At 48.0% G+C, this 12,317-nt stretch overlaps 1 protein-coding gene across 1 annotated transcript in view; it reads left to right on the forward strand.

The window, feature by feature from the left end:
* The window catches only part of STT3B (STT3B, catalytic subunit of the oligosaccharyltransferase complex), a 94,472-nt gene extending 85,933 nt beyond the window's left edge, over window positions 1-8,539 (forward strand). Inside the window, exons 13-16 of the mRNA XM_027872256.1 lie at window positions 454-627; window positions 1,906-2,019; window positions 3,928-4,140; window positions 7,044-8,539. Coding sequence (XP_027728057.1) covers window positions 454-627; window positions 1,906-2,019; window positions 3,928-4,140; window positions 7,044-7,124 — 582 coding nt within the window. The 3' untranslated portion in view covers window positions 7,125-8,539. The remainder of the gene's footprint in view (window positions 1-453; window positions 628-1,905; window positions 2,020-3,927; window positions 4,141-7,043) is intronic.
* Window positions 8,540-12,317: the final 3,778 nt, after the last annotated feature.

Below are 12,317 nucleotides of genomic sequence, written 5' to 3' on the forward strand. Positions count from 1 at the left end.
TGGGCAAGAGCGGGTAGAACATGCATGTTGGAAGTGCCATTGATAGCTTTCTTTGGGTGATGAGCTTTGAAAATTATTTGTGTGTTAATAAATCCTGAGTCTGGAAATTGTGTTCTCACCATATACTGTAGCAAAGAAACTTGCCATTACACTCGTGCTGCAAACCAATGGACAAGCACCCAGTATGGTGGGCTTAGGGATAAGCCCATCTCCCAGACCCAGGGTCCACTCGGGCTGGGCAGAGGGAGGATATGCAGGAGGGTTCCCCAAGTGCGTGTGTGCAAATGACAACCTAAGTCTTAATCTAGGTGAATTGTTCCTCAGCCTAGAACTCAGTTTCTGTCAGACTTTCTAAGACTTAAGATGTGAAGGGTTTGGACAATAAAATAAAAATGATTTTGAACCCCCCAGAGCCAACCTAAATGACTTTTTTTTTTAAAACATATGGTCTAGGTCGGGAAAGCCATGTCTTCAAATGAAACAGCTGCTTATAAAATCATGAGGAGCCTGGATGTAGATTATGTTTTGATTATTTTTGGAGGAGTCATTGGTTATTCTGGTGATGATATCAATAAGTTTCTCTGGATGGTCAGAATAGCTGAAGGGGAGCATCCGAAAGACATTCGGGTAAGAAACCAATTAGAAATATGTGAGATTGAGGAATTACTGGTGAATCAGTCAACAAGTGTTTATTGGGCACCTGCCATGGCTCGAAGCGACAAAATGAGGGAGCCGCCCCAGCCGGCGTGTGAGCGATCCCAGCACAGACACGAGGCCTGGTCAGGAGGGAGGGCTTTCCTGTCACCCGGCTTTGAAACCTCAGTCCTCTCTGGCCCCTGGCCCCCAAGCACACGTAGGTGGTTTGTGAGTCCTGAGTATTTCATAGTCTCTCACATCTTGTCTCCTTCCACCAACCAGGGTGGGGCCTTCATTTTACCTCCAGCCTGGACCATTTCATTGCAAGCATGTGGTTATATTTAAAAATGTAAAAATAAACTCTTTAGTTTGTAGGTCTTACTGTACATAAACAGCAGGGTCTGGGTTTGGCCCTTAGACTGCAGTGTCACCTGTGGTCTGGCTCATACAGACAGAAGCAGCTAAAGAGTGCCTAGCACATGGTAGGTGCTTGATAAAGGCTAGTTCACTGACCCTAAAAATAAACGCATGAAGATCTTGGTGGGGAGAAGACGAGCCTGGCTAGAAGGTGGTGCTTAAGCCTGTGAGATTTTGCATGAAGGATGGCCACTAGGGCTGATGCCCAGAGATGTGGGGAATGCCAAGGTGGCCAGTTGGACTGGCGTGTGACGGGAAGGTAGCTTGCAGCCTAGGACCAGAATAGGGCAGGACTAGAGGGAGGGAGAGCCGTAACTCAGGAAGAGGTGGGTGCAGGAGATAGAGTAAAGGAAGCAGCCATGAGATTGGGAAATAGGGTGGATAAGTGGGGTGAGAGAATAAGAATGGGGTGGGGAGGCGCCTTGACAGAAAAAGGGAAATTCAGGGCTCGAGGCCATCTCATTCTTCTTTCACTGTCTCAACTTTAAAGGATTGTTTAACGTGTGGATTGCCTTGATTGGTGTTTTACCATCGTGACTTTATTACGTACCAGATTTTAAGTGCGGATTTTTGAATTGTGATACCAAGCCCATCTCTGTCCTTCAAACCTTCTACATCCTAACAAACCAGCCTACTAGCTGTTCACTGGAGTTGTGCTCTGTCTCAGAGGGAGAGGGAGAGTGTGTGTGTGCACGTGTGCAGACTGACCTGCTGTATCCCCCCAGAGTCTTGCACACGTTATCTTGTTGGATCAGACCGAGTATTTGAAGAGAGATTATTTTAAAGGGAGTTATGGGTGGTTCTCAGAGTGGAGCTGTGCTGACACAGAAATGTCTTTATTCTCCCTTACAGGAAAGTGACTACTTCACCCCACAGGGAGAGTTTCGGGTAGACAAGGCAGGGTCTCCGACCTTACTGAACTGCCTCATGTATAAAATGTCATATTACAGATTTGGAGAAATGCAGGTGAGTGGGATTGCCCATTATTTTATGATCTGTAGTTGTGGAGAAGGACATTTTCAAAACTGAATGTTGGTGTAGTAGTCTGTTCCTGGTCAGGCTTCTCATTTGTGAGGTGAGCTCTATCCAGCTGCTAAAAATCAATCCATGTTTTTCCTGTTGCTGTAGAGTCCTGGCAGAGATTCCTATTTAGGGGAACTTTGTTCTCTTGTTAGGCTGCAGATGCTCCCCAGATTAGCACTAGAATGCTGGGTCTGCAGTTGAGTTCTGAAATGTTAACAGCCCTCAATCTTAGTGAAACAGAGAAGGCTGACTGCCAGATGGTGGGACATTTCCCTGGGCAGCCAGTTACTTAACTATGTCCATCGTCCAGGGGCTTCATGATTTTATCTTCCTGTCAGTGTTGGCTTTTAGAGGACAGTGGAAAGGAGCGGAGACCTAGGACGCAGCACTCAGGAGTAAGCTTGGTGATCTTGGGCATGCTAGGGAAGAAGGCTATGGCGGGGTGGGGCTCAGGTCACCTCAGGACTTCATGTGTCTGATCTCTGATCCCCCGGGGGTCCTGGACAATCCAGAATGGGCTGGACTGGGGGTCGTTTGCTTGAAACTAGGAAGAGAAGCCATACCTTCCTGGGAAAGAATCCATTCTCCAAGTCAGCCTTGCTGACTTGTTCCTGGAGACGGCTGTGCCAGAGACAAAGTTGGGGGGGGGGGGGGGGACATGCGACCTGGATTTGAGGCCTGCCTCTGTGGAGGACTCTCTTTGAGACCCTGGACAGTCCCTGCCTGGGGCCCACAGCTGGTCATTTCAGGCATCATGTGAGAGATGGGGAGCAGACACTTTCTCAGGGACTCCTCACCCCCCCAGGTGCACGTCTCAATGAGCCAAGGTGAGAAGTCACTAAAGAGATTCCTCTTGAGACCGGGAGAACCATCCACCTCACTGAGGGGATGCAACTGACACATCAGACCTTAATTTACTGCCTTTTCTAGTGCATTCTAGTAACCTAACACCCTGAGGAGTTTCCTGGGAGCCTTGTGTCTGAAAGTGCATGTCTTAATTTACTTTGAAACCCAATTCCATCCATTTTCAAAATGGTGTCACTAGGATAAGATTAGAACGCACCTGGGTCTTGAGGTGTGTTTGCATTTTGTTCTCCACCTCCTTTTGGCTTTGAAAATCTGGTGGAAGCCAGATAGGCACTTGGTTATATACTTTTTCAGGTGTGCTTAGACATTTCTCCTGGGGTTCCCCCTACTAGGTAAAGATATTGATCAGTTTTATCTTTGAGTTTCTAAATTTCCTGAGCCAGCCCCAGGATGCCCATGACGGCACATTTGGTCTGTCCATGTCACTGAATCGGCCCAGCAGGGTGGCTTGTCCCAGCCCATGGTGCCGGAAGACCTGCCTTCTTATTCTGCTTGAATTCATTTGGTTTGGGGTAGTATTTTTGGGACATTTGTTATTAAATTCCTCTAAATCAGTTTCTGTATTTAAAAAAAAAAAAAAAAACATCTGTTAGCTGTGCGTTTACTACGGGGAGAAGATTGGTTTCCCCAGACTGCCAAATGAGTCTTTGACCCCAAAAGACTAAAACCCCCTGGACCGGATCTTGTTCTGTCATTGCTTCTCTGCCCCTAAGGAGGGTAGCATCTTGGGGTGGGGCTGGGGCTTTTAGCTGGCTGGAAGGCTTCTTAGGTTTCTGGAACTGCTTCTGCTTTTCCCAAAGCATAATCAGTCTTTGCAAGACTTTGAACCAGTATCAGAAACCACCAGGTGGACTTTTCATCGAAAGTTTAGTCTTTGGGGTTAATGAGCACATGTTTGTTTTTGACTGAGGCAAGAGCAGTGTACCTTTCCCACCCTGACTGTTTTCCCACTGTGGTCACTGACATGAATGCCTTATTTTGTAGCTGGATTTTCGGACGCCCCCGGGTTTTGACCGAACACGTAACGCTGAGATTGGCAACAAGGACATTAAATTCAAACATTTGGAAGAAGCCTTTACGTCCGAGCACTGGCTTGTTAGGATATACAAGGTGAAGCAGCTGCAGAACCGGGAGACCCTGGACCACAAGCCTAGAGTAACCAACATTTTGTCCAAACAGAAGTATTTGTCAAAGAAGGTGGGTTCCCAGGGCAATTATCCTACAAAGGTGGGGTCCGGCTTGTCTGGGCGCTGGTAAATGACTCATCTCTCCGTGCCAAATGTCCATGTTTAGTATCACCCTTGCCTGTCGGTGACCTTCATGTCGTCCACCCTGTCTGAGGGCAGCCTCGTGTCAGGAGCTCTGGTGCGCTGCCTAGTTTTCCTGTGGATCCCTCTTGCAGAATCTGTTTTAAAGTTAAAATGCCAAGCCTGAAACAGCGACATTTTGTATAAAAGAGTGAATTAAACCTGAGTATTCTTTTGGTGTTGGGCTGCTCCCTCCATTGTGAAATAAACTTCCATCTTCACTTCCTTGTGACGCACTCCACGTTCTGTTTGGCACGGCCTTCCTCTCTTGTCCCTCATGAAGACGAGGCTGGAGCTTTGTCTAGAATCATAATTACTGGAAAGCCTCATTACAATGGGGAGGGATGTGAACAGTCAGATGATCAAAGTAAGATTATTGTAATCCCCTTTTGGGGAGATCATTGCCCATCTGAAGGGAGAGGCGGCGGGCAAACGTGCTGAGAAGCTGTAGGATCGGGAGTCTGAGGACCTGCCCCTAAACACGTGAACCCCCCTCAGCCCGGCCTTCCTTACGTGTAAAATGTTGGGGGTGGAGTAGACGGCCTCAGAGATCCCTGGGATCTGAAATGGCAAACAGGTCCCACACCTCGTATGAGAGCACTTCGGCTCTAAATCCATCAAAAGGAAATCTGCCACACTCTTTAATGAGTGGCCTCTGGGGCCTTATTTATTTTTAAAAATCATGCATTGGGTTTTTTCCAAAAATCTTGGGATTTCGGGTACTTATGCTAGCCCTTATGAGAGAGGACACAGAAATTCTCTGGTCTTCCAAATCCTTAGGATAATAATTAATAATAGGTGTGCCAGGCACCTCACAAATATCGTCCATTTGATCCTCAAACAAGCCTGGGAGGTAGGGGCTGTTACTATCTCGATTTTATGGCTGAGGAAACAGAGTCAAACAGCTGAAGGGACCTGCCCAGGGTTGCATAGATAGTAAGGGTCCTAGGCTGAATCTGAACTTGGGTCTTCCTAACTCCAGGCCTGAAAGTTTCCATGTGTTCAGTCAGAAGATGTGGATGGGTTGTGGTGGGAAGAGCAGTAGGGTCAGTGTGCTGGCACCTGGGTTTGCACCTGCATCTGTCCCTAGTATTAACTAGTGCCCAGAGGATTTGGGGAAAATCACTATCCCTCCCTGGGCATCAGCAAGCATTTATTAAACACCTTGCAGGTGCTGGACATTGGGGGTGTGAGTACCAACATGATAAACCCCTACTTTCTGGGAGCCCTTGGACCTCTTCCAACTTGAAGGCCTGTGACAGAGGAGGATTAGGGAAAGCTGCTGATGGCTTCTCTCTTGGGCCTAGGGGGATGTGTCAAGATGCAATGCCCACCCTCGAGCTCATTCATCTGCCTTTACAAAAAGAGAGAAGCAGTGGGGAAGGAGGGCTTTGGATGTGCCATTCTGAATCTGTAAAGATGACCTTTGTTTAATAAAAAAGTCAATAATCCAAAGCCCCACCTATTTAAAAATTGTGTGTGTGTTCCGTTTTACTAAGAAATCACTTATAAAATGGAAAAGGATTCCAAATGGGGCTTGGCATTGTTGATGGACTGACATCTAAAAGGGCCCTTCCTGGTCTCCTCCCTCGTGCTTCCTACTAGTTAAAGGGAAAAGGCAGTGAGGGTGGGGAGCCATTTTGAACTAATGACTTTCAGGTGTTTCTTTAGCTGTTGCAAGGTTTCCTTCCAGCTTTTTTCCTGGCCAGGCTCTCACCCCACCCTCCCACTAAAGGGACTGAGATAACATGCCTCAGGTTTGGTATCCCTAGGTGCCCCGCACTGCTGCCCCAAGAAAAGGGCCAGGTAGCCCATCACTGATAAGGAACTTTTGAAATCACACCTGAATCTACACAGGCACCCACGACATAGTTTGTTACCAGTGTTAAGGGAACAGAGTAGGAACAATCCAACAGAATGGCCCCTTTATTCTATAAAGTCCGTTGGAGTAATTAGTGTAACGAGTAAAGGAACAACCACTACTATACTATGGGACCTGTGAAATGAATTGCCCATGTGCTCCTGGTCATCCAGGACACAGCCTTGTCAGGTGGGCACAAGATGCTTTTGCGTATTTAGAATGGCGTCTTGGAGCATGGCTGTAGAGAGTGATTCTGGGGATTAGTGGACTTCTAGGCTGAGAAAAGGCCGATCTACAAAACCTGGAGACAGCACTGATGTCAGGGCAGCCACAGCAGGTGCCTTTTGAGTTTCCTGGGGGCCTTGTGTCTGACAGTGCATGTCTCCGTCCTGGCCCCCAGAGGAGGGTTGGGCAGCTTGCACTTTCTTATGCTGCAAACTCCAGTGATGTGTGGCCCTCCTGACTGTGCCCTGGGGAGCCTGGAGTCTTCAAGCCAAGCCAGCCCCTGCCCCCATCACACTTGGTGTACGTGAAGCCCTTTTTCTTGGGACATTCATTCAGTAATTAATTTGGCTTTGTGAGTACCCCCATTTTACAGAAAGAACAACCAAAGCTCTGAATGATTCTTACTTACTCGGACTCACATGGCAAGTAAAGGGTGAGCTGAGGCATCATCGGATTCCAAGGCGATAGAATCTAATCTCCTGGAGAGCCTAGCGCAGTTCCTGGCACACAGCGTGGCCTGAGCTCTGGATCAGGCTGCTGCATGATGCCAGCCTTAGACGAGCCCCTGAGGTCAGAGTTGGGAGCAGCAAAGGGAGAGGCATTGTCACAAGTGCCGGGAGTGCGGGGGCCGTTCTGGTCCCAGCAGCTATGTGTTCCTTCAGCAGCATGAGCGGTCCACACTAACTCCCCGTGTTGTTGCTTTTCAGACCACCAAGAGGAAGCGTGGCTACATCAAAAATAAACTACTTTTAAAGAAAGGCAAGAGGCCCACCAAGAAGACTGTTTAAAAGAGACTGTTGCGAGCGCTGATTGCGAGCAGTTGTCCTCGAGATAACCAGTCTTTGCCTTGAGCTCCAGTCATGTTTCACAACGACATGAGGGTACAGAACCATCACTGGTCCAGATTCATGTACTAAATTTTCAGGCAATGTCTGATTTAAAACTATTGGCTTATTGAGAACAGCTGTTTTAGATTTGTAATGTGAAGCAAGACCGAGCACTGCTGTGAATGTCTAGCAGCAGGTTTGATTTTTTTATTGGTACATACTCTCTTTCCACGCCAAGAATTTGGACTTAACTGCACCAAAGAACCCTCGAATCTGGTCCCTGGCACATGCAAATTTGTCCGTTTTTCTTCTTTTTTAATTCTTTTACAAGACCTGCACTTCCTCTGAGACACCTAAACAGCAATATGTAGAATGCAGATTGTAAATTGGGATGAGTTTTTTACACAATCAGGAAATGAGTTACAGATCTGAAAACAGCTATTAGAAACTGGGATGCCCTTGGATAATATTGATTTCCATGTTTCTCGATGTAAAGAATGTTTCATCAAATGCACACTTTTCTGTTTCTCTGAGGGTTTGCTCTGTCCACAAAGAAGCTGCTGCCATTCCCACCACACACGCGTCATTTTTTACGTCGACGTCAAGGCGATTGGTGGCGGTGGCGCCTTCCTTGGGGTCCCAACAGGGCAGCTACTGTGCATGCTGTTCACTCAAGGGCTAAATTGGTATCGTTTGGCAGTTCTAGAAATTGCACCGAGGACGCTGTGCAAAAGAACCTTATTGAACTCTTGACACAAGAAAACAGAGGGGGAAAAGGCTTATTCTAAAAGTTTCCGATGTCCATACATCCCTTGTGTATGTGTGACTCCCACCTCACGACTGGCCCAGGGTGAACATCCCTCCCTCAGAGGCTCCGACATTTGATGAAACACTCTGACTTTAGCGAGGTGCTCCTTACTTCATTTAAAAATTGTGACAGGTCCGTCCAAGACACACGCTCACACCTAGTGGGTATGGGACACGTGCCCTTACCTGCTCCCGGCAGCTTGAGGAGGAAGATGTGGAGTTCTCTGCAGCCCTTGGAAGAAAGTGCTTCCTACCACAAGCTGTCCCAGTTGGGGGGTTTTATACATATCTATATTAAAAAAATTATAACTTACACCACTGCTTTTGGTGGAACATGAGGAATAGTATGTACCTTTTATGAAGAAAAATGTAATTTACAACCTTCAGTGAGAATGTTACTGCTGATTTTCCTTCCTAAAATGTAGAATGTTTGGTTTTTTTGGGTTTTTTTTTTGGTTTTGTTTTCGATTTATAAAAACTCATTTTTGACCCTGATGGTTCTTTTACAGACCAACAAAAATGACTGTAACATTTTCACAAAATAAAAACAAATAGATCTGGATTTCTGACACGTTGTTTTGTCCTTTGGAGATTTGGTTTTACTTGGTTACTTCGTTTAATGCAGACACATTGTGAAGAGGGGAAATAAAGTTAATTCAAGTTTTGTGTTAAGTGTCTATGTTCTTCTGTAGCTCCTTTAATTTAACCTTGAAAGGAAGTAAAGTCACTTTCAGAATTCTGTTGTGAGAGGAAGGGGAAGTAAAGCTCAGTGGACCATTTTAGCTTGCCAGTTCTGAAATCATCCAGCTGTCCTTTAATCCCATTGTGGTGTCTCAGGTTGGCATCCACCTCCCTCCTCCCTGGGTAAGCTTGGGTTCTCTCCCCAGGCCCTGTGCTGTTTTTGTTATCTTGTGTCCTGGCCCAGGATGTCTGTCGGTTGTAGGAAGCTCCTTCTGCCAATGCTGACCCACTGCTTCTTAGCTCTGGGACTTTGAGAGTGAACTGAGGCAACTGGGGGTTAATTGACTTGGCCAGGACCCTCCAGCCAGTATGGATCCAAGGCAGGCTTTGCACCCAGTTGTTTCTGACTCTGCCTTCGTAACCACCCATCATTAGTGTGTGTGGGCTAAGTGTTGTCCTGAACTGACTTAGAAGCATTCATGAAGGGCCCAAACTGTCACGGTTCTTGCTCTGCATTCAGAGGTGGGCCATGGCTAATCCCATTGCTACCTGCAAATGTCCTCAGTGGGTTTTCCTGGGATCATTTCTTCAGGTCACTCCCTCCGGTCAAGGGTGTGCGCCCCCTGTACCGCTGAGGAGTTGTGAGGTCCTCCTCGTGAGCTGCTGCTCTGATGAACACTTCTGGCTTTCAGTGCAAGTAGAAATGGGAGCTTTTGGTTGCAGAGAGATGGGAATGCCTCCGTAACCCAAAGGCGCGAAGCTCTGCTGAACTGACAGGTTCCCGAGTCGGAATCATAGAGTGTCTAATTGGAGTGAGGAAACACAGCCACCTTCAGGCTGAGCAGGCCAGAAGCAAGGGCAGCATGTAGTCCCTCGTCATGTATCAGACATCTCAAATCTTGGGCGGCTTTGTGCTGCAATGGGAACCCCTACACTACTGCCAATAATGAGTTCAAATGAAGAGAATGGCGCAAGCCGGCCTGCAGTGAGCGGTGCTGAGCCTGCCTTCAACTGAAAACGTGAGCGAGAAACCATATCCAGGTCAAATGCTTCCTTCAGCCATGGCCCCAAGGCTTCCAGCTTCTCCCACTAAGGACCAGAGGAAATGAGGGAAACCGAGATGTCAGTTAAGAGATGAAGAGGTAGAAATGTCAACTCTGATCTCTGTGAATGCATATTGCAATCAATGCCAGTTCTAAAATTCTCCCAGGAACATCCAAGCACATGAGAGACAATCAGGATGTCTGTGCCATCACAGTCTGTTTAAGGTTGTTAATCGAGCAGTGTTTATTCAATGGAGGAGGGATGAGAGAACATTCCCTTCATTTGATTGTGCAAAGTGCAAGAATACTTGTGCAGATGTTTACTTGCCTCCTATTTCAAAAAACATGGATATGAGGGGAAAGACGGGGGGAAAACGCCAGCCAGTGTCATTCAGGACCTGCCCTTATCCCAGAAGACCCAGACCCACCTACTCAGGCCCCAGCCTAAGCTTTCTCATCTCCACATTATCATGTCACGACTAAGTCAAGATCCCCCCCACCCCCCCATCCATCCTCCACTGGTAAGTACCAATTTCACCTACGTTCAAGAGAGATCCATGCTACCTTCTTTGTGCCAAGCAGATGATAACAGGTCCTTTCACAACATGACAAGGAGGGGCTTCCGTGTTCATGAAAGGAAAAAGGCATTGTGCAGACAGAGACACAACTTAGCTTTGTAGTTATAGGAACCACACAATCAGCTGGCGTTCACCAGGCATTGTACTAAAGACAAGGAAATGGCTCCCCTGCCCTCACGGAGCTGACATGCTACCGGGGGGTGACAAGCACGCCAATGTACATAGGATTTATACCAAATAAACCCAGGGCAGCAGTGGAGGGGAGGCCCGGGTAAGTCCTTCTGTGTTACAGGAGGGGGTGCCTTGGCAGAACCTTGAAGGAACATGAGGATGCCACGAGGCAGAGGGGAGGGAGCGAATTCCAAAAACGGCAGATGGCCGAGGCACGGCCACAGAGCCAGACTGACCTGTGAAGACAGCTCCAAGTGTGTGAAGGAGAGTCAGGCCGGAAAGGCAGGTTGGGACCAGCACGTGAAGGCTTGCATTGCCAGATACTTCTGCATCCAATCCCAGTGGTGAGCGCCAGTGGAAGTCCTCATTGGGGGGAGTGATGAGTGATGGGGTCAGTTGTGTGCTTTAAGAATATCAGTGAGGGGCAGCTAGGGGGCACAGTGGGTAGAGCTCTGGCCTCGGAGTCAGGAGGACCTGAGTTCAAATCCGACCTCAGACCAAACACTTGACACTTAATAGCTGTGTGACCCTGGGCAAGTCACTTAACCCTGAGTGCCCCACCAAAAAAAAAAAGTATCAGTGGATGCCAATTAGGAAGTATTCAGAACCTGATCAGGGTGACAGCGCCCTGGTTGTCAGATGCATGGTTTTCTGGGACCTGAGGAGAGTCATCAGCCTAGGTTAGACCCCAGGTCCTAGCAACCCTTCAAGTCATTCTGCCACATGTGAGACCAAGAAAGTGCCATGTTCAGAGACGCAAGGACGAGGGACAAATCTCACACAATCTTGGGAAGTCTCTGACCTTCACAGAGCGTCAGTCACAGTATGGTGTGACTGAGAGGTCTTCCTTGGGGAGCATGAGAGGCAGGAAGGCTGGAGCCCAGGACTGACTGATGCCCGAATCCATCCATGTTGTTAATGGCCACTGACTGACTCCACGGGAGGAAGTCTAAGGCCTTGTGCCCACTCTGAGATGCTCTTGTCATTACCAGAGTCCCGCTGTGCTGTGTCACTTCTAATTCCCCCAAATGTGAAGCAAAAACTAATGGGGAACGGAGGCCGCTGACTTCAGCAAGTATCCTGGCTTCCCTTTGATGGTGAAGCAAACATGGTGCTTCTCCCATAAGAGTCTCCAGTGCTTTATCCTGGGAACCACTGATTCCTGAGTGCAGACAGCAAACCTGGAAATTCTACTTGGGCCCAAAGGCGTGAAAATGATGATGACACACAGCCCCCTTACCAGTGCAGCTTCTGAGGGTTCCTGGGGAGTCAGTCCATCTAGCCCCCTTCCCCTCCAAGCACACAGTAAGCCCAAACATCATCTGCATTCAACCATCTCTATATCCCCAGGAAAGCAATAGGAATGGAAACACCTCGAGGCTCGAAACAAAAGTAGGACAGATTTGGAATGAGACATCCTGCGTATTACAAAGTCAGCTTGTCTGCCACCCACCCTCCTTCCTGCAGGAGGCATACCCGTGGCCAGTGGCGTCCCCGTGGGTGAAGACACTCAAGGAGGACGCGCTGCCCCTCCACAGCACGGGACCAAGGGGGCCTCGGCACAGGAAGACGTCCAAGGTCTGAGCCCTTGGCCGCTTGGCAGTGTTTTCACCGCTCAGAGGAGTGAAAAGCCAGTTGGCCAGGGTCTCCCTAACCCCCTATTAAGTAACCACAACAGCTCACATTTACAAAGTGCTCTGGGGTTGGCACATCAGACATCATCTTACAGTCTCATCTGAGCTTCAAAACGAGACTGGGTGAGATGAATTATCATCCCATTTTATAGATGAGGAAGCTGAGGTGCAGGGTCACCTAGCAAGTAAAAGCCTAAAGAAAGATTTGAACCCAGGCCCAGCCCTGTATTCATGACAACA

This window comes from Vombatus ursinus, unplaced genomic scaffold (genome assembly GCF_900497805.2).
Source record: "Vombatus ursinus unplaced genomic scaffold, bare-nosed wombat genome assembly UNPS02014799.1, whole genome shotgun sequence".
Lineage (NCBI taxonomy): Eukaryota > Metazoa > Chordata > Mammalia > Diprotodontia > Vombatidae > Vombatus > Vombatus ursinus.